Source organism: Athene noctua, chromosome 16 (genome assembly GCF_965140245.1).
Source record: "Athene noctua chromosome 16, bAthNoc1.hap1.1, whole genome shotgun sequence".
Lineage (NCBI taxonomy): Eukaryota > Metazoa > Chordata > Aves > Strigiformes > Strigidae > Athene > Athene noctua.
In genome coordinates this window covers 5724077-5744413 of record NC_134052.1, presented here as the reverse complement: position 1 = coordinate 5744413, position 20337 = coordinate 5724077, and the positions used below count along the sequence as shown (strand labels likewise).

Here is a 20337-nt window from a genome sequence, read left to right as displayed (position 1 = left end):
TAGGCGAGGTTTGCAAAAGGTCACAAAAATTAATCTTCTAACTGGGGACCTTGGCACTGCACGGAATGAATGTTTTGCATTAACAACCTAACTCATTAATTCACTGAAACATTTAAAACCAAACCAGTTATATCCAGCCAAGCTGGAAAAAGCTGAAAGTTCATACTCAGCAGTGCAGATTTCGAAACCTCCCTTTGTTAATCTCTGCAGAAGTAAATTTTCTGAAATTTCTAAGCTTACTTTGACCAGTCTCGGCATTGTTTTCCTCAGTGGAAGCAAAGCTGCTCCGCAGAGGGTAGGCAGTGTGTACCTGGACCCGCTGATGGGGACGGGAAAGCTTCTGTGCTGGGGGGGACAGAGGGTTGGTACAGGAGGTGTTGCAGGAGGGGAATGTTCAAAGCACCATTGTAGGTTTTGTTCTGTCTCTATCAGAAATGCTGCATTGTTTCCATAGACGGGGATCCCGGATTTCACAGCTTCCATCCTCCTCCTCTGTTATTATTTTCTGAATTGCTAGGGGTAGCACGTCTCTTGGTGCTCCTTGTTTATGAGCTGGAGATGGGTTGCTTGTGTGTGGCCTTTGTGGGCCTCTTACACAGAGGAGAAATGGGCAGACCTGGGCAGTGCAGGAGCGAGCTCAGCCTGCGGCTCCCCTTGCCCTCGCTGCTGGCTCAGAGTACGGGGCTTGCCTCCTCTAGGTCACAGCCCTTGAGAAGTTGATGAGTGGCCACCAACCTGGCTGTCCCTATAGCCACAGCATGGTGACAACAGCGTAAAACTGCATCTACCAGTGGAGCAGAGCTTTCCCGTGATGATTTTTTAAACTGTTTTAAGCTGGGAGCTGTGCAGACAAGCAATCACGGACATACATCAAGGATGGGGAACCACAACCCAACCTAAGCCATTCACCTGGGTTCGTGCCTGCCTTGTGCAAAGGCCGGGCTGCTTGTCCCTGTCACAGGAGCGGAGTGTGCATGGTTGTCTTGCTGCTCTGTGAGCCCCAGAATCAGTTCCTGGTGCTTTAGATATGAGAAAGGTACCCCCAGCCCCGTGCTGAGCTGGGATCTGATCTGGCCAAAGGAGCCTTTGGGCTGCCTTTCCTTCCAGCACCAGTAGTATCAGGAGTATCACTGGGACTGAATGGGTTTAATGCTGCTTTAAGTCAGTTTTCCCTCAAATTTCCAATAGCAATGGCAGGTTAGGCGCACGGGTCAATTTGACCTGCTTACTCTGCTACCTCACTATTAAATTAGAAGTATAAATTAAATAGGAACCGTGAATTCAAGTACAACCTCTTTGTCTTTCTGGCTGCCAGGTAGCCATTTCATTCAGCTAATGTCTCTTTCCTCCAGTTAATCATAAAATAATACATAGGAAATAAAGTTCTTCTCACATGACTGTACAGATTGGTCTGAAAGGTTTGTGGTGGTGCTATACTGAGCTGTTGTAAGGCTGTTTTTTAATTGATTAATTTTTCTGCCATTAATTTACCCTGTCCATTAAAACAGCCTCACTTTAATGACAGAGAAATCAGTGAATTATCCGTTCTGTTATATATTAGTGGTATATTAAAGTATTAGTGCATTCCAGAAGGTGAGCAGTGAATAAAACATGCTCCGAACATGTGGTTATGCAACTGTTCCATGGAAATGAAACGGACAAACAGTACACTTGATTAATTTTTTTTCCCAGTAAATTGGCACTGTGATTCATTTCCAGCTAAATTTGCAATATGTGTTCTCAGGTGGCCTTAATATTGGAGCCCCAGCAGGAGAGCTGTGGTGGCTGGGGCCGCTTTGATTGCATTTTTAACAGAAGTTGTTGGAGAGAGCACGGAGCTTGATGCAAATGTGCTGGTAAATGAAATGCAGAGCTTTTAGGTTCTCTGTAGGTGGGGTCAGGCCATTCACATTTACCCAAAATAATAGTGACAGCATGCTCAGGAGAGGCACTCTGTCACCATGGCACAATGGGGGTCTTTGTGTATCTCTATTGCTCTGTATCAAATTTACTCTGTTGACAGATAAAAATCATCTTTTTGATATCTGTCGGCTCCATAAACACTAGGTAACATATGCCTGGGACTCGAGCTGTCTCAGTAATGGAGGCTCTGGAACTGGATCTCTAGCAGGAGTTTTCTGGAAACTAAAAAGCTTGCAAAGGACCCAGCAGTTTCTCCCTGGCCTGTGCGAGAGCTGCAGAATAAAATTAAATAAGAATTCCCTTTTACCGTTGCTTCCCTGACACGAAACTCCTTTCAGCCTTTAAAGCTCTATTTTGTAGGCTTCAGGCTGGTCGTATTGTTTTTTTCCTAATTGACTCGACTTGGAAAGGTCATCGTACCCTGCTAGATTGTGTAATATTTAACTTAGCATCAAAAATGAGGATCTTGGGATTGGTGTCAAATGGATGCTGTTCCCCTCTGAATAGCAAAGCCCATTCATAGTCATCCAAGTATTCGACTTGCTAATACTAATGAATAACTTTCTGGCCCTCTGCAGAGGGAAGGACTAACCATAAAAAGGTGGGATGAGAGTGACATAAAGCAGGTATTGAGAACATGCAATTCGCACTGACTAAATCCAGATCACAGCTTCAATACTTTTATTTATATATTTTTTTTTTTTAAGTTGTATTTTCTAGCTTTTCATGAAGCTTTAGCATAGCAAACAGTCTTTTCTGATGCCAAGTTCAGTGATGACTAACACTATTTACAGGACTGTTTTGTAATCTCAGATCAGCCCACATTAACGGGAAGTTACGTTTTCCCATCAGTCTTTTAAACGGTGCCTGAGAGTTGCTGAGGCCAGAGTTGGCCATCCAGGCTCTCCTGTTTGGAAAAAATGATGTCAGCTTTCAGAAATTTTTTTTTTTTAATTTCTAATAAAGTTAGGGAGGTCAAATGGTACTTCCTCCGTTTGATTTTTTGCATTAGGACCTTTCATTCCTCTGTTCTAAAAGCTACCGACAAAAATAAGCAGAGGAGGTATTGCATAAGCACCACCAAGTCATTTGCCCGATCTGCATTTCTCAGTGCATGAGATCAGCTCAGAATATCTGATATGAGAAAGCTACTGGTGCACAACTGCTGTAACTGATAGGAGTTACCTCTGTGAGTCATCTGGTAGGATGGTAAGTTGGTCTCTTTTTTTTTTTTTTTTTTTCAGTTCAAGTTTTATGAGTGTTTTTATAAAGCTCTTTTGCTGTTACTGTAAATCCCAGGAAAATCTGGCACAGAGTGTTTGTAATATGAATCAGTGCATCCATATGCTTCCAAGTGACCTTGCAATCTGGAAAAAAAAATGTTTTATCCCTGTGTTTAAAGGAAAAAGAAAAGCAGAGTTGCTGTAAAAAAGGTTGGCAGAGGGGTTAAGGCAGAGGTGTTCCTCCCTCATGTGTGCTCTTTCCTGTTATGGGAACTGTCACCAGGCAAGTGACACCTGGTGCCAGCTACAGCGGACAGCTTTACTGCCCTCAGGTCGTGATCTCAGGCACGGACCAGCCGCTGTGCAGATGGCAAAGCTACATCAGGCCAGGAATAAGGTTGTGGCTAATGCTCAGGGCAGCCCTGGTCTTCCACAGGCTGGAGCAGACTGGGAACTGCTTTAGCTTCAGAAAAAGAAAAAAAGATTCCTTTTTTTTTCTCTTTTTTTAAGTGATGGATTTCTGGTCACCCCACACCCAGAAAAATGGGCTTGTGTTGCAGAGAAATAGCATTTTCTTAGGAAATACCTGCAGTGCACTGAGTTGTGTGAATGCCAAAAGCTGCAAAGGTGGTGGGAGGGAAGGCTGGAAGCCAGGAGCCAGGAACATGTGTGTGATGCTGCCTTTGAGTTCTGAGGCTTTACCTTCTCTTGTAGCTCCAGACAAAGACTCAACAGGTGATATTGAAATGGCAACGAAGCGTGCACGGTGTGGGGAGAGAATCTCACAAATGCTTTGTGGTCTTGCTGAGCGAGAAGGGTTAAAATACGTCGCCCTGGCTACAGCCTTCCTGCTCCCTGCAGCGGAGCTCCAGGCGTCTCTGCAGGCAGAGGCCCTTGGCACCACACGGTGCTTTGAGCTGGCGAGAAACTTCCTGACAGGATGGCTGGAAAATGCCGATTTTGAAGAAATCAAAATGTTCTGTGGGGGATGTGTTGATTTTTCATCAGGTTTTTCTGATGGAAAACAGGCAGGTTTTCCAGGGTGACCCTGCCTGGTACAGGAGCTGGGAGCCTCGGCACACAGGGAGCCCAAGCACTGCTCTCCCCACCAAAACACTGGTGACGGCTCTTGGCAGAGCAGGGTGAGGGGAAATTTCAGTGGTTTTCCTCCTCAAATGAGAATTTGATGCAGGCTGTAAAAGAGGCATGTTTGTGTGTTTGTTTTTAAACAGGTTGTATGTGTGAAAATACAGTAAATCCAAGGTCAAGTTAAATTTTTCCAGTGAAAGAGTCTGAAATAATTTATCTAGTGAAAAAGTTAAATACCAGGATAGTTGTGCTTTGTCTAATGCCAAGGGAACTAACCCCTCCTCCGTCTCCTTGTCCTCAGGTTCAGTGGCAAATATGAACATTTGTCAACATCTGACAACAACTCCTTGGGACATCATGAATTTGCTGGAATCTAGACCACTGAGCACTTACAATAGTGTTTTTTAAATCTGAATTTAATTTAAATGAAAGAAAAATAATAATCTGGATCAATTGTAGTGATGGCTAGCAAAAGAAAATCCACAACTCCCTGCATGATACCAGTAAAAACACTGGTGCTTCAGGAGACTGAATTGGATGCTGTAGAAGATGATCGTGAAGGAACGCAGCAAGATGCTCCTGCGGAAGGGCCAGCAGCTAGTGATGCCGGTGCCAATAACAGTAATAATGGAGCTTTGTCTAATGGGCACCGCGGTATTGCTGATGGTGACACTTATATCTGCAAGTCTTGTGACTTTGGATCTCAAGACATTCATCACTTCTTTGGGCACTTGGACTCTGAGCACTTAGACTTTAGCAAAGACCCTGCCTTTGCATGTGTTGCTTGCAACTTTCTGGCAAATAGCCACGAAGGGCTCTCGCACCACAATGCAGAGTTGCATGCTGGTGAAACAAACTTCATCTGGAGAGTGGCTAAGCAGGACAATCGTACAACTGTGGAGCAAAGTCTCTGTGAGGCTGCCAGCAGCCACGACCTTCCAGGAGAGGTCCCTGAAGAAGGGGTGGATGGCCAGTCTGAAATTATCATTACCAAAACCCCCATCATGAAGATAATGAAAGGTAAACCAGAGGCCAAAAAAATCCACACGCTGAAGGAGAATGTGTCAAGTCAGTTGGGCAGTGAGCCAGAGGTGAAAGATGGAGAGCATTCATTCCCAAACGGGTCCGTGCCAGTCAGCCAGCCCACTGCGAGTTCGACAAAATCATCTCATATAGTGAATGGCTCCATCATAGGAAACGTGCCTGTTCTACAGGCGGGTGTTGCACAACTTGTGTCACTGCAGCAGCAACCCCCATTGCATCAACAGCTACCTACGTCCAAGTCCCTTCCCAAGGTGATGATCCCCCTGAGCAGCATTCCAACATACAACGCGGCCATGGACTCCAACAGCTTCCTCAAAAACTCTTTCCACAAGTTCCCCTACCCCACCAAAGCTGAGCTCTGCTACTTGACCGTGGTGACAAAGTACCCAGAAGAGCAGCTGAAGATCTGGTTCACTGCCCAGAGGTTGAAGCAGGGCATCAGCTGGTCACCGGAGGAGATCGAAGATGCCAGGAAGAAGATGTTCAACACTGTTATTCAGTCCGTGCCACAACCCACCATTACAGTTTTGAACACACCGCTGGTTGCGAATCCCGGGACCGTCCCCCATCTTATTCAGGCGACTTTACCGGGCCATGTGGTGGGGCAGCCGGAGGGGACGGGGGGTCTGCTGGTCACGCAGCCCATCATGGCAAATGGGTTGAAGGGCACCAGCTCCTCCTTCACCTTGGCGGTGACTTCTGTCCCCAAGCCGCAGCCAGCAGCACAGCATGGCACAGTGAGCTCCAGCAACACGTCGGGGGTGAAGGTGGTCAACAGTGGCCAGTCGCTGCTCACCGCCTGCCCAGCAATCTCCTCGCAGACCTTCCTGGATCCCAACGTGTACAAAAACAAGAAGTCCCATGAGCAGCTCTTGGCCTTGAAAGGCAGCTTCTGCAGAAACCAGTTCCCTGGCCAGGCCGAAGTTGAGCGGCTGACAAAAATCACGGGACTTTCCACCAAGGAGATTCGAAAATGGTTCAGTGATAGGAGGTACCACTACAGGAACGTGAGAGGCGGCCGGGCCGTCTTCCCTGGAGACAGCGCTCTTGATTCCCTGCCCGAAATAACCTTCGACGTCTCGGCCAGGGGAGCTGAGCTGAGCCCCGCGGCAGCAGCGCCCACACCAGCCCCTCACCACCCACCGCGGCGGCAGTCTTGGCATCAGGCGCCCGACTTCACACCGACCAAGTACAAAGAGCGGGCACCAGAGCAGCTGAAGGCCCTGGAGAGCAGTTTTGCCCAAAATCCCCTTCCTGCAGAGGAAGAGGTGAACCGCCTGAGAGGGGAAACAAAGATGACGCGGAGGGAGATTGATAGCTGGTTCTCAGAGAGAAGGAAGAAGAAGGTGGCAGAGGAAAATAAGAAAGTGGAGGAGGCGGCTCGGCAGGAGGAGGAGGAGGCGGAAAATGGCGGTGGGGAAGGGGAGGACTCCTCGGATGAGCTGAGGGCCGCGAGTGAAAACGGCTCGGTCGATGCCTCTGGCAACAACCCAAACTCAATGGAGCGGAAAGTGAGTCCCATCAAAATCAACCTGAAGAATCTGCGAGTGACTGAGTCCAATGGCAAAAGTGAGTTACCAGGGGCTGGTGCAAACGAGAAAGGGGACGTCAGCTCCAGCCGGCCACCCACCCCTCCGAAAACCAAACTGAACTTTAAAAAAACAGCCCAGCAGCGGCATCTGCTGAAGCAAATGTTCGTGCAGACCCAGCGGCCCACGAACCAGGAGTACGACGCCATCGTTTCCCAGACGGGTCTGCCACGGGCCGAGGTCATTCGCTGGTTTGGGGACAGCCGGTATGGCTACAAGAACGGGCAGCTGAAGTGGTATGAGAACTACAGGCGGGGGGTTTTCCCCCCGGGGCTGGTGGAGGTCAGCCCCACCGGCCGGGAGGTGCTGGAGGACTACTATGAGAAGCACAAGGGGCTGCGGGAGGAGGATGTGCCCAGCCTCTGCGAGCGCTCCCACCTCAGCGCCCAGCAGCTCAAGGTGTGGTTTGCGGTCAAGGTGGAGGAGGAGAGCCGGGGCGCCGTGCCTGAGGAGGCCAGCGCTGGTGAGACGGCGGGAAGCCGGAAAGGGCCATGTGAAGCTGGCTCAGAGGTGTCGGAGAGCAGCGAGTCGTGGGAGCCAGGTGGCCAGGAAGGCAGCGCCGGGACCCCCGACACCCCCGGCCCGCCGCCCGCCGCCCGGCTCGGTAAGGCCCCCGCCTCGGACAGGGCTGGCTCTGTGGGAGGGTTTGGCTGAGCACGAGTCACTGAGCATTTCCCATTTGGGAAGCTGAGGCTTTAGGGAAGGGTTTAGTGTCCAGTCCTGCTGTTTGGGATTTAACTGAGGAAGCAGTGAGGAAACCCCTGGGAAAGAGTGGGGCCAGGGAAAGAGGATGAGGAGGGTCTGGCAGGATGCTCTGAGTGCTCCTGCCTGCCCACACCTGCCTGCCTTGGTCACTGGATACTAGCTCCATTCTGAAGCTAAATCCTGGCTTTACTTTTAGCTTAAGTAAAACCAGTGGGAGTGTCTGGTCCCTTTACCTACACCAGGGAAAGTTGGCCCTTGGGTTTATTTATGAAGAAGATAGGTTTTGGAAAAAAAGGGACCTGACTGCTGTCCCCCATGCCACTGGCTGCTTCCATGCCTCCCCCTGGCCTCAGGCAGCAGACATAACCTGTGCCTGCCCGTGCAGGCAAGAGCCTCCTCCCCTCTCTTGCCGCCAGCTCTCCAGATGCGAACATCCTTCTTTGGCACAGGGCAAGGCTTGGGTGTTAAAGATGGAGGCTGCAAGGAGGGAGAGAACATGGAGGGTTGATGTTTACAGCTGCTGGCCCTACCCCTCCTCTAGGACTCACTTCTGAGAGGCATGTGTGTGTGTGTGTGTGTGTGTGTGAAGACGTGTGGAGGAGAGCAGAGGAGAGGTGGTTTCCAAGCCCTCTGTGGGCTCTTCAGAAATGCAGCTGGGGGCTGTTTCCTCCCTGGCGGGGTTCCCACCAGATGGGGATGGCCGAGCGCTTGCCCTGTCCCGCCACAGGCTGCAGAGCCCCTTGCCTGCTCCATGCATACAGCCCCTTGCTGGCGTGCTGGGCAGCTGGGATCTTCTCCAGCCCCACTGCCTTGCTTCGGAGCCTCCCACACACTTCTGCCATGGCTGCAGGCCTTATAAAAAAAAAAAAGAAAAAAAAATCCACTGAAATTCATTGCTTCCTTCCCCTGTGTAACGCAGAGGAGACAGAGTGTGGGTTTGAGTGGGCTCTTCTTGCAGCTGAGAGGTCTGGATGGGCGCTGCCTCCTGTGCTCTGCTGGGGAGCGGCCGCAGGAGCGGGCTGGGGAGGTGTTGCAGCAGCAGCAGTTTGAAAAAGGGTGGTGGATCAGCTTGTGTGCCTATGCCAGGGCGATGGCTGTGCCCCTGCTAGCACCTTCTGAGTGTCATTTTATGCCACCCAGAGAGAGACGGTCCTGTCACCCCTCATGGCACAGAGGCGGGAGGTGCTCAGTGAAGGTGCGAGGCTTTAGACCACTGTGGGCTGCGTCCTGCCTTAGCCTTGCTGCTGGCCAAAGCCCAGCTCTGCTCCCATGAGGATTTTGGGTTTCCTGGCCCCTCTAAATGGGGCTGGCCTTCCTCTGCAGCTGACTGCATCAGTGCTCCCAATTTTGCCCATCCCAAGGCACTCCTGCACCCCTTTCTCCCCATCCAGCACCCTGCCTGGGTTGCAGGCCCCTGCGGTGAGCTGGAGCATCCCTGACACCTCTGTTCTTTTTCAGAAACAGACTGAACTCAAACCACCAGCCCTGGAGGATCTGCTCTTACCCTTGAGAAGAAATTTTTGGTCTTTAAGAAACCCATGGGCCAGCCTGATCCAAACCTCAGGAGCAGAACGTGGTGATAAAGCACTGCCATAAATAAGACCTTTGAGCACAGCACACAAGAGAGCGCGCATGCAAAAACTGGGCACTTAGTGCAGATTTCTCAGTGTCCCAGCCAAGGAGATGGCTGAGAGCTGGCAGAGGCGGGGTCTTAGCTCGCACCCAGGAAATAGGATGCTCTTGTTTGCTTTCCAGTGGACAGACTTTCAGATTTCATATTCATATACCAATGCCTACAGCTGCCTATACAAGCATAACAAATCTCAGACATTGTGTAAACAAGGTCATTGCTTAGTTATGGACTATCATGGCACACTACTTTTTTCTTTTTTTTTTTTTTTTTTATCTGCTGTCCGTTAAGGTGTTTGTTCTCTAAAGGTTGGCATGGCTGCATATATCCTCTCCGACCTTTCTGGTCCTTGAGCCCTGGCAATGAAGGGCTTTGCGGGCCCACAAGTGTGTATGTGTGTGTTAGGAGAAGTATCCAAGAAGAAAACTGCCAGTCTTGCATTAAAGTCCAGTGGGAGCTGAGTGAGATTTTCATCCCTACGGTTGAGGTTAGATATTTAGCATTGCATGCTCTCCAATAAGTAGCAGATTCCCAGACCCATACAACCCAGGAGTTTGGTGTCATTTGTCCCTTGCTGGCTAGAATATTTTCCCTGGTGCTCCTGGAGACTGACTGTAGCAGGCTATTAAATCTCCGAGTCTCCCTTTAATCACTGATAACTAGCACATAATAATTTTTCCATCCTGACCTGGAATCCTTTTCATTGTTCAGAGAGAACAAGCTGTTCTTCAGAGAACAAACGCAGAGAATACACAGTATTGCTGTGAGTGGTTCAAGTCATTGTTGTCTCCAAGGGATCGGCGAGGCAGCAGCTCTTCTGCAATCAGGAAGTTTCCCTCTCGCAGCCCTACATGACAGATCCTCCTTCAGCAGCGCTGGTAACTTCAAGTGTTTGCTCCAGTCTTTTTTTTTTTCCCTGGCCTTCCCCCCCCCCCCCCCCAGTCTATCTGCAATAATTCTGGCAAAATAGCAAAATAAATTTCCCAGTTGACCTTCCTGTTTCCCAGTACCTGTACATTTTGAATGTGCCCATGTTGTCTTGGGTGTTTGCTGTATGATACAGCTACTTAAAAGATTTTTTTACTGTTCTTTTCTAATAGAAAACAAGATCTAGAAGGGAAACTCTTGAGCTGAATAGCCCAGCCAAATGCTGTGTCAGACCATTCTGTCACAAACTAAACAAATTCCAGCTCAAAATTGGTTCCATGTCTTGCCTTCACTTTTGCTCTTGGAAGGCTATTCCAGAACTTTACTGCCTTTGAATGGTTAGAAACTTTATTTAAATTTCTAGTTTGAATTAATTCATGGCTGGTTCATTCCTGGTTTGTTTTGGAGCCAACATTGTCCTTTAACTTAAATAGTTTTTGGTGTTTATCCGCTGATGTATTTATGGAGAGTAGTCATAGCTCCTTATTTTTGCCAAGCTAACTCAGCCAAGCTTTTTCAGTTGAAGGTTTTTATTTAGTGAGAGCTTTTTAATGTGGGAGACTTTATTGTTGGTGGTAAATGATATTTATTAGAAGGGTGGGTAGCAAGCCCCAAAGGATTGGATCCAGAGATTTACAAAAAAAATCTGGTTTAAAAACAAAAAAGCTCTTTCAGAACTTCTTCCAAAGATGGTGTCTGATTTCTACCTTCAATTGCTCTTGCTTTTCCATTTCTTTCTTCGTTCCCTCTAAGAGGCCACCTTGCTCAACTACTAGGAGGGGCTTTCTCTGCTCAGTGCTTTGCAAAAGAGAGGGCTTCCTCTCACCTGGCGGTAGGTGCCTAGGTGGTAGGTGCCTGTGCCTGAGCTCACATAGCTCCCCTGGCACACGGTCTAGCCCCCGTGGCTAAGTGTGAGCATCTGCTCCGGGAGGAGATGACCTGCACCCTAAAGAGAGCTGGGGTGACGTGCTCAGATGCAGACACCCACGCTGCAACATCCCTTAGCAGTCAGACAAACCCTCCCCCAAATGCTGCGAGCAGGGGTGGTGGCAGCCTGGAGCACGCCGCAGTGACACCAGGCTCCCTAAATTTCTTTCTCTTTAGAAGCACTATTTCTGGTCATGCCGTGCTTGGAGGCATAACCAGCAGCCGTCCCGCCTCGGCCTGGTGTCGGCTCAGCTGGGCAGGTCCCCGTGGCTCCCCTCCGGGACAGAACAGGCAGCTGCACGGCGAGGACAGCCCCAGGGGTTCACCCTTGTGGGTGCAGTCCTGCACCCCCCGAAATGTCACAGGTGACAAGAGAATCTGGGTGGGCCTAGAGCTGGAGGTAGCCGATCTAGGAGGTGTGTGGCCCGAGAGTATGAGTGTATGTATGGTGTTACCTTCAGAGAACAAATACAGGTAGGTCAATTTACTCTCTAGTGTCTATGTACATGCAGGTTTATTTAAGTACGCATATATACAGTTCAGATATGCCATTGATTCTTTATTGCATTAAGATGTACATTAAAAATGTACAATTTTACTAACTACTTGCTATATAAATATGTTGGAAGTGTGGTTTGCCCATTCAAGGTGATTTTCTGTGGGATTTTTGGTGTACACTTAAAGGCCTATGGCTAATTGGAAGAGTGATCCCCGCTCCATCTGCCGAATGCTTAAGGGCTATGGTATGAACTGGTCCCTTCAAACCATTTTTCCATGCACTCACTGAAATTTTTTGCACTTGGATTGTACTCGGCCAGTTTTCCAGAAAAATTGAAAAGAGAAGTCTTGTGAGCTAGAGGGAGAATTTCCCGGTGTACACAGAAAAAACAGCCTTGAGGGTTGGAAGCTGCTGAGTTTTTTGAGCTTTGTCTCCGTGCATTCATACAAGCACAGCAGGAGTTTTCTTTCTTTTGGGTTGGAGGAATTGTAAAAAGTGGTTCCATGCAGACTCCCCTCGGACACGGCGACGAGGCTGGCAAGCCCTGTTGTGTGGGGAGGGTAAGATTTAGAGAGAAAAAATCAAAAAGCAATCGAGTTCTCTTTCTAACTCCTACATTCCTTGTTATCTGCATTTTTTTAGTTGACTTGAAATCTCCATGAAAGTATAAGCTGAAAATTTTTGAATGTTTAGCTCTGTGGTCCTCTGTTTCCCTATTGCATCATTTTTGAAGCTGAGGAGAAGCAGGTGTCATCTCCAAATAGGCTCAGGTTTTGATGCAGAACGTTAGAAATGTGTTTGCATCTGAAACTGAAAGGAAAACTTGAGAGGTGACTCCACAGTCCCAGCAGCTCTTCTGGTGTTAAGAGAAAGTGTCACCATGTTTCTACACAGTGTGTGATATTTATCATCATCTAATCAAAGATGACTATCTTGACTTGAAAGGAGGGGTGTAAGATAGAGGTCGTGTAGCCAGCATCAGTAAGGAAGGGAAGTCCCCATCCGCTGTGTGTGAGCCTTGGCTTGACAGGAACAGCAGTAACCATCATTTTTAATCCATGTGAATCTTGTTACTTATGTCTCTGAGGCTGCTTAGATTAAGGGCACAATCCAATTGCTTAACAACCCAAAACCCTGATTTGTGCCACACCTGGATCGCTCATGTAAAGGGCTGCTGGTTCTCCTGATGCAGGGAACAGTTACTTTATTCATTATCAGTAGGCCCTGCTGTGATATTTCTAGACATGGCTCTGTGTTTCATTTGGGGAGTTTATTTTTCAGCTCCTTAATTAGTATCCTGGAAATCGTTCTTTTTTTTTTTTTTTTTTTTTCTTTTTTAGCAGAACACTAAACAAACAATGATTTACAGGCTCCAATTTCCACTTGCCTGAGAGCTGAGTGCTGCTGCACATCAGGCCCGCAGCCATGGCGAGAGGGTGGGCACAGGGGCTTGCTTCGATGCATGGCATGCAGCGGTCAGCGTGTGCCCACAGAGCTCCAGCCGCAGGGATTTAGTGCAGCCACATGTCCCCTCCCTGCCAGGGGCTTGTTTTGGTCACCACGAGAAACCACCAGCAAAAGCAGTAACTGCTGGCAGCTGTGATGAGAAACCCTGTAGCCAGCCCACAGCTGACTGCAGAACCTGGTGATGCTTGCACAGAACCTGGAGCTGCAAGATACCTGCTTGGTTAATTTTTGCTACATGTCCTGTCTGTTCAGGAGGTGAAGGAGGATGTGGAAGGCTGGTTTTCCATTTAGGGTTTTGGGTATATATATATATATATTCAATTTTTTTTAAATGAAAAGCAACAATTTTTGGTCACAGGTAGAATTGTTTGTATTTTGTCTTCCCTGCAGCCCCTCTCTCAGAGACATTACAGAGGCAACCTGATCAGGAGGTGATGTTTGGAAGCTGTGTCACTGGGAATTAGAAAGATGATTTTTAGCACTTAGGCACAAATTAGAAAGTGAATATGATGCTGCACCTTCCTGTCAAGTTGATAGTATTTAAAATGCTTGTAAACTTCTCTCTCCCGTTGCCCAGTTAATTTTGGATGTGCTCTTTTCAAATCAGTCGGTGGCCTGATGTGATTCAGCTCACTGCAGTAACCTCTGTTGTAATTTCTCAGTTGATCATAAAACCAGCAGGGTAAGATTAGGCAACACTACAGATGGAGGGAGGGATGAGACACTTGCAAGCTGTACCTTTTTTTTTTTTTTCCAAGTTTAGTTTCTGCTGTATATTTTACTGGCAGTGGTCACTGCCAGGAATGCTGGATTGGCATCACAAAACTGCAGAGCAAGGGAGCTCTGTTACCTAAGCAGTGGTTTATTTTTTTTTTTTCTTGTTATTGCCTGTTCCAGTAAAGAGTGCTGTTGGCTGACATTGGCCATGTTTTGATGGCACAGTTAAAGCCACTTTTTCCCTGTACTGATGGAGGGTGGCGTTAGGAGGCCTCTTGCTTACTGGTGCTAGTGAAGGTTGGGCTAGGAATCCATGGCATAGAAAAATTCTTGCTAAGATTGCACTTTCTCTCTGCCCCATCTGGCTCCTGGTGGTGTTATGGGTACGTGGCTGTGATTCCCCTTGCACATACTAACATTGCACTAAAAGAGAGACTTTGGAAACAGCGTGTTGATCACTTTGTTTCTCAGCAGACCACAAAGTCAGCCTAATGGGGTCTCTTTTTTTTTTTTTTTTTTTTTTAATTATTGTTATTTAGAAATCATGCTGGTGCTGAATGACCTGGAATTTTTGCTTGGATTTATCCAAAGGAAAATGTAATTGTAGCTGCAACGGGACCTTTCATAAGGGTGGCCGTGCAGCTAGGGAGCAGAGCAAGGGCTCTGCTCTGTAAACCGTCTTTGTACCGGGGAGGTGTGGGGTGTTCCAGTGGGGTTATTATTGTGTTTTTTTTAAGACCACAATTTTAGATGGTCACCTTGGCAATCGTGTGAGACAGGAAATAGTTTTTACTTTTGGTAAAGGTTTTAAAGAGAAAAAAAGTGAAGCTGCCTGTGATTGTGGGCTGTGGCTATTACTAGGGCTAGGGTAGCTTGTACCTGCTATGGACTTTACCTGCTCTTATTCTGAGGGCAAGAACTCCCTGTAGCAACAATGCCACTTCTGAGAAGTGAATGGCAAGTTTCCCTTCCTTTTGTATATGTGGATGTGAGGGTGGGCGAGGGGAAGAGCTTGCTTGTACAGTTTGTTGAAATGAAACCAGACATTTTTGGTTGTTCCTAAATAAAGAGCGTAAAAGACGAACATGAGTCGACTGGTGATTGCGCTCGGGACTGGGCAAGCCTGTGGGGTGCTGAAGTGCCCAGGGCTGCCCTATGCCCTGTGCCAATGCTGGGTGATGGCAAAAGCTGCCCCATGCAGGGGGATGATTGCTTGTCCAGGAGCAGGGAACGCTCAGTCACAGCCCTTGCGTTCATTTTAAAAGCCCAGCAGCAGTAATGCCGGGATACCTCTGTCCTAGGAGCCCTCCTGCAGCCTGGAGTCACTGCTCATCCTCAGACCGGTTCAGAAAAGCATGTAATACCCTTGTTTTACCCTTCTGAGTGAACATTAAAGCTCCAACTGTGTTGTGGTTTTTTTTGCTCCCCCGGTATCTGCAACCTCCCTAAAGCCAGGAGGAAGGAGAGAGCAGCGCAGCCCCCCGCGGCAGGGCTACACCCCAGCTCCCCCCGCAGCACCTGGCTCTGCAGGGGGGCACACCGCCAGACACCCGAGCCACCACGCGTGTAATACTGACGCTTTTATTGTCATTTAAAGCTAGAGCGGCCTTGTAAATGTCGAGTTTCACTACTGGACCCATAGGCAGTGGCTATACAGGTAGGTAGATGCGACGCCGCCAGGACAGAGATAGGTGCTGCCTTGGCTGCTGAAGTCCCCCCTTGCCCGGCGCGCTGGGAGCGGGTACAGCAAAGGATGGCTGCAACGGGCCTCCGGCAGCTGCGCAGAGCAGGATCTCCGGGAACACAGGCAGAGCAGCGACAGCAGAGGGCTGGTTGGGGGCTTTTTTTGGGTCTCTTTTCTTGCAATTATAGACAGTTTTGTCTCTCACCTCGGCGGCTGGCAGGCTGTACGCACCGATGCACTTCGTTAAGGGCTTGGTGGTGAAGGGTGGTGGGTGTTTGGGGTTGGTTAGGGTTTTTTTTTTTTTCCAATTTTTTTTTTTTTTTTTAGTTCTCCACTGGAACACACTTCAGCAGAGAAACTGGAAAAGCTGCCTGAAAGTAGGCCATAGCAGTGCCGTTTCCATAGAAACCAGTTCACAGCGTGCCGTGAGATTCACAAGCACTGGAGGTGCTTTCGCCCGCCGAGATGGGCTACAGCCGGTTGTCCCCGTTGACCCGGGTCCTCCGCAGTACCCTGCAGGGGAGCACAGAGGGGACACAGCTCAGGCTGACCAAGGGATGATCACGGGGAAATGCTCCCGTCTCAAAAGCCACACCCCAGGAGGAAAGCAGGGCCCAGCAAGTCCCCCATGCCAGGGCAAAGTGCCACCAGCTGCAGGGTGACAGCTCCTTGTCCCACCCTACTCCCACGGATCCCAGAGCAGCAACTCCCCCAAGGACTGGCACAACTTTCATAATGAAATTTAGGATTTTCATGCAGCAAACAAGGCTGCGGCTCTGCTCTGGGTTACTGGGAGGCTGCGTTTATCTGCCTCCACTGAGGAAGCTAAATGCTGGGGAGAGGCCAGGGGCGAGGGGGGCATGTCTCACACTGGGAAGAGCTCTACAAGCACTGGTGTACCTTCGCTCCCGGCTCTCGAAGTGGTCAGCTAGCTGCTCCTGTGATACACGGAAGTCTTCAAAGGGCTGCTGGTACCGTGACTCAAAGGACCCTTCTCTGCCTCTGCTCGCCAGCAGCTGATTAGAAGCATCCCCTGCTCGTTCCCGTAGGGCTGAAGCACTGAAGAGATTTATTTCGCCATTCTCCTGCTTGGATCAGAAAAAACATACAGTAGTAAAGGGCTTGGGCTTTCAGTCTTGTACTAAAGGCAGTCCTGGTGCAGGGCTCTGCTGCCCCATGAGCTGCCACTCAGGGTGTCCGGGGCTCACGGGGGTTTGCAACATGCAGCTGCTCGGTCTTTAACACCATCACTGGCTCCCGCCACCATCACTTTAAATGAAGAAATAAACATCTGTTTCTGAAGGAGCCCTGCCCTCGGTTTATGCCAACACAGAGCTGCATGCTTCCCATCCTCCCAGTTGTCTGTGGGCTACAGCGCAGTGCTGGAAACGCATCCGTCCTGCCCGCAGCACGGCCAGGCACCACGGAGCTCCGCTGCACCGACCCGCCAGCAGCACAGAGCCCTGCTGCAGGGGCAGGCACAGCAGCCTTTGCTCCTCAGCCCCGCGGCGCAGCCACCTTCTCAGGTGTGACCCAGCCTCACCTTGCTAGGGAAAATGTCGATCTTGACAAGTAGGGAAGCCAGCTCCAGGTTCTCACTGTAGTTGTTCTTCAGGGGTACAGCTCGGAAACCTACAGCAGAGACAGCTCCAGCATCACTGGCAGCATAGGCAGGGATGTGTCAGTCTCCCAGCACAGACCTCAAGGGGGTCTTCTCCAACCCCCCCAGCTCTGCCCAAGTGGCAGTCGGCCCTGATGGATATCAGCAAATGGCTCCTTGCTTCCTCCACCTGGCATGGGGACAGGAGGGACAAAGCCAGCCCAGGGCCTGACAGCATCCTCCCATGAAACTCAGCGTCTCCTTGGCTAATGATGCAATTAGCAAACTGTTGAGGACACCATGATATTGACCCCCCCCCCCGCCCCTGCTTCCCCGACCGCTTTACCTGTCTTCAAGCCTTTCACCAGGAAGGTGGCCTGAGCCAGGAAGTTCTCATCGCTGAACATGTCCTCCTCATACACCACGAAGCGGAGGAAGGCAAAATCAGGGTTGCTGACCTGAAAGTGGAACTGCTTCGGCGTCCAGAGTGGGTTCAGGCCGTTGTCCGCTAGTCAGAAGACACTGCTGTCAGTCGGGAGCCCTGTGCCCCCCACTGCCCCCCACAGCTGATGCTGAGCTCGGGGGCAGCCCCCACCCCAGGGCCAGGCTTTGCTGCAGTGCCCACGGCTCACACCACGGTCAGGAACAGTGGTGTGCCCCTCTCCCTTCCCTTCACTAACCCACGATCTCGGTTTTCTGCTTGGCGTTGTCGTACTCAGCCCCAGACACCTCCACCTCCACAAAAGGACAAACAATTCCCCTTCCGTTTTTGGGAAGGTGCCGGGCCCCCAGGACCTGGGCAGAGAGCAGGAGAGACTTGGTAAGAGATGGGAGCAAAGGAAAAATAATGTGTTTGCATACCAAGACATTTTCTTTCCAAATAAATCACCCTGGCTCTGCTAATTGGACAGAGAAGAGACACTGACAGCCAGCCCAGCCCAGCCTGCCTCTTGGAGAAAAACAGCTCCCACCCCTGGAAGCTGCTATGGTGTTACCAATCACCAATTTGCCTTGTAAGCCATAAAAAAAGACAGCTGAACTGCCCCAGGTTCCTGTCTGCCGCCTGCACAGCCAGGCTTGGGCCCACAGCATCCCTCCTCCAGCCTGCCAAGCTGGAGCTCGGCTGCTGAGCTGAGCAGCCTTCCCCTGCTTGGAGAGGGACTGGACACCCCCTTCTTTGCCGAAACTTCTCAGCTCTCCTGCTTGAGGATGAAAAGGAGCTGCTCTCCACTGCTGCTCTGCCTCCTGTTTGTAGCACAGTCTGTGCTCGATTCAAATGACAACCTGCTTCCTTGCAGGAGAAAGAAATCCCAGCTCCCTCTTCCCAGTGGCCATATGTCACTCCAGCGTGCTGTCGGCACGCTGCTGTTGCAGGGGAAGGACGTGCTGCCAACGCTGGATCATGTGCTTTGAGTCATGCTGGGCTCGAGACGGCTTCTCCATCCGTGAAAGCTGGCTTATGGTGGGGACATCGGGCAGTTTTGCCAGAGGACAAAAAGCTGAGCCCATCTCTTAAAGGAGACGGTGACAGGCTATGGCACAGTGATTCTTGACACCTGCTGGTTGCAGCTGTATCCCAGGACGTGGGAAGTTTGGAAAACAGACAGGGATTTTTAGGGAGACAGTGGCTATGGGGTGGATGGTGCAGATGGGACATGAGGTGTCCTCCTTGAGCAGGGCAGTGGCTCTCTGAGGCAGGATCACTCTGGTGAGAGGTGGCCTCAGCCGAGCTGCAGTTTGTGTGTGCTGTCAGACATCTGTGAGCACCTAAAGGCTGGATCTCTGCTGCCTCCTCCCCAAGGTCTGCTTGAGATTAAGGGACTTGCAGAGGACACTGCCAACCCATAGATAAATGCTGAGCTCGGCTCTAAGACCACTAGGGATGCCTGTACAGGCTAGTGGGACAGCCACTGGTCCAAACATGAGAGCAATCTGGTTTGGCACAGCCATGGCCTCCCCATCCCTCCAGCTTTGTCTGGTGAACTAACTATCCCTTACCCCTTCTGCTGTGCAGCTCCCTGAGCTGACACGGGAAGGGTCCAGCCATCTTCCCACCATCCGGGAAGAAAAAGATTCAACGAGCACCTGCAGTCCATCCTCCAGTACCGCCCACCAGCAGTCTCCCCACCCCCTGTCCTCTTATCACCAGCAGCATAACACAGAAATGGGCTGAATAGTCTGCTCCAAGCTCGAGCATCTTCCCGAGCAGGAAGGGGACACAGCAAGGTCGGTAATGTTGAGCCCAGAGCAACTCAGTGGCAAGGAAGGGACAAGACACAGCTCGGTACCCGGTTGGGGGCCATCCTGCGCTCGGGCAGTCCCGGCCAAGCTCCGGGGATAGGGATGCCACCTCTGCGGCTCGTGGATGCCACCTGCCGGCACTGGGCCCTGGGAGGGAGGGGTCCGGGGGGGAACACCCAGGGATGCTCCTGCTACTCCTCTCCCAGCACCCAGGAAGGTCGCTGGCACTTCCCTCAGCAGCACCCATGGGTCTCCCCCTTCAGTGAGGGCTCTCCAAGGACAGCTCTTAAGCAGGGGCTGAGGGGTTTGCTGAGGAGCTGTTGCAGACAGAAGCCAGGAACCCAGAAAAATCATAATATCACCCCGAGCTCAGTGGAACCGCCTGAATCTGACCCCACGCTGGGATGAGGTACTGACCTCAATGGAGATGGAGAGCGGCTCAACCCCCCGCAGCGTGCTCTTGTCGAAGGGGTCGAAGATGTCATCCCGCATGTTGGTTGGCTGCAAGACGTACCCACACTGGCCGCTGGACATGAACAAGGCCTGGTTCATCTGCATGGGCTTGTCTGGAGAGCACAGGCAGGAGATGGAGGGAGGAGACCCTGTGGCCTTTCCACAAGCCAGATCACCCACGTTATTGGTGCCTTGTGCGAACCCTTTGCAAGGGGACATGGCCCATCCCAATAACTCGTGCACCATGGCCTCACTGCAGCCTCTGCACATGCTGGGGCCATGGGGGGACTTTCTCATGCACGATCTGCTCAACTACCCAGTGCTCCATGGGTCACCCCCTTCTTTTCTTCCCTCTCCTTTCAGCTTTCTTTGTGCTGGCTCTGACATTTGCCAAACCACCCTGTGAGATGCTTGAATTCACAAAAGGAATGAAAAAAACAGCAGGAAAAAAGAGGCAGGTAGTTTTCTGGTAGATTGGTGAGCTGAACAGGCTCACAGCAGAGTTTGGCAAGGGCCAGGGAAGGGGGGAGACTGGACTGGAAGCTAGAAGCAGGAGTGGAAGCTGGAGAAAGGTGAGCAAAGCAGTGAGCTTGACTCAGGCCCTGCAACCAGCCCATGT

The 20337-nt window shown here is 50.4% G+C and overlaps 2 protein-coding genes across 10 annotated transcripts in view; one reads left to right on the top strand and one right to left on the bottom strand.

Annotated features, from left to right (window-relative positions):
- Positions 1-11690, top strand: part of ZHX3 (zinc fingers and homeoboxes 3) — a 47272-nt gene extending 35582 nt beyond the window's left edge. For 2 of the 4 annotated variants that reach the window (XM_074920504.1, XM_074920505.1), the window contains 2 exons: positions 4537-7472; positions 9915-11690. In XM_074920504.1, coding sequence (XP_074776605.1) covers positions 4697-7472; positions 9915-9970 — 2832 coding nt within the window. In that variant the 5' untranslated portion in view covers positions 4537-4696 and the 3' untranslated portion in view covers positions 9971-11690. Of the gene's footprint in view, positions 1-4536; positions 7473-9031 lie in introns of all 4 variants that reach the window. The other 2 variants (XR_012634653.1, XM_074920506.1) reach the window with 2 other exon arrangements.
- A 2058-nt stretch (positions 11691-13748) lies between these two features.
- The window catches only part of PLCG1 (phospholipase C gamma 1), a 51345-nt gene continuing 44756 nt past the window's right edge, over positions 13749-20337 (bottom strand). For 3 of the 6 annotated variants that reach the window (XM_074920502.1, XM_074920498.1, XM_074920499.1), the window contains 6 exons: positions 19683-19831; positions 17705-17819; positions 17371-17532; positions 16968-17056; positions 16325-16512; positions 13749-15937 (listed from right to left, as the gene is read on the bottom strand). In XM_074920502.1, the coding sequence (XP_074776603.1) occupies positions 15895-15937; positions 16325-16512; positions 16968-17056; positions 17371-17532; positions 17705-17819; positions 19683-19831 (746 nt within the window). In that variant the 3' untranslated portion in view covers positions 13749-15894. The remainder of the gene's footprint in view (positions 15938-16324; positions 16513-16967; positions 17057-17370; positions 17533-17704; positions 17820-19682; positions 19832-20337) is intronic. The other 3 variants (XM_074920503.1, XM_074920500.1, XM_074920501.1) reach the window with 1 other exon arrangement.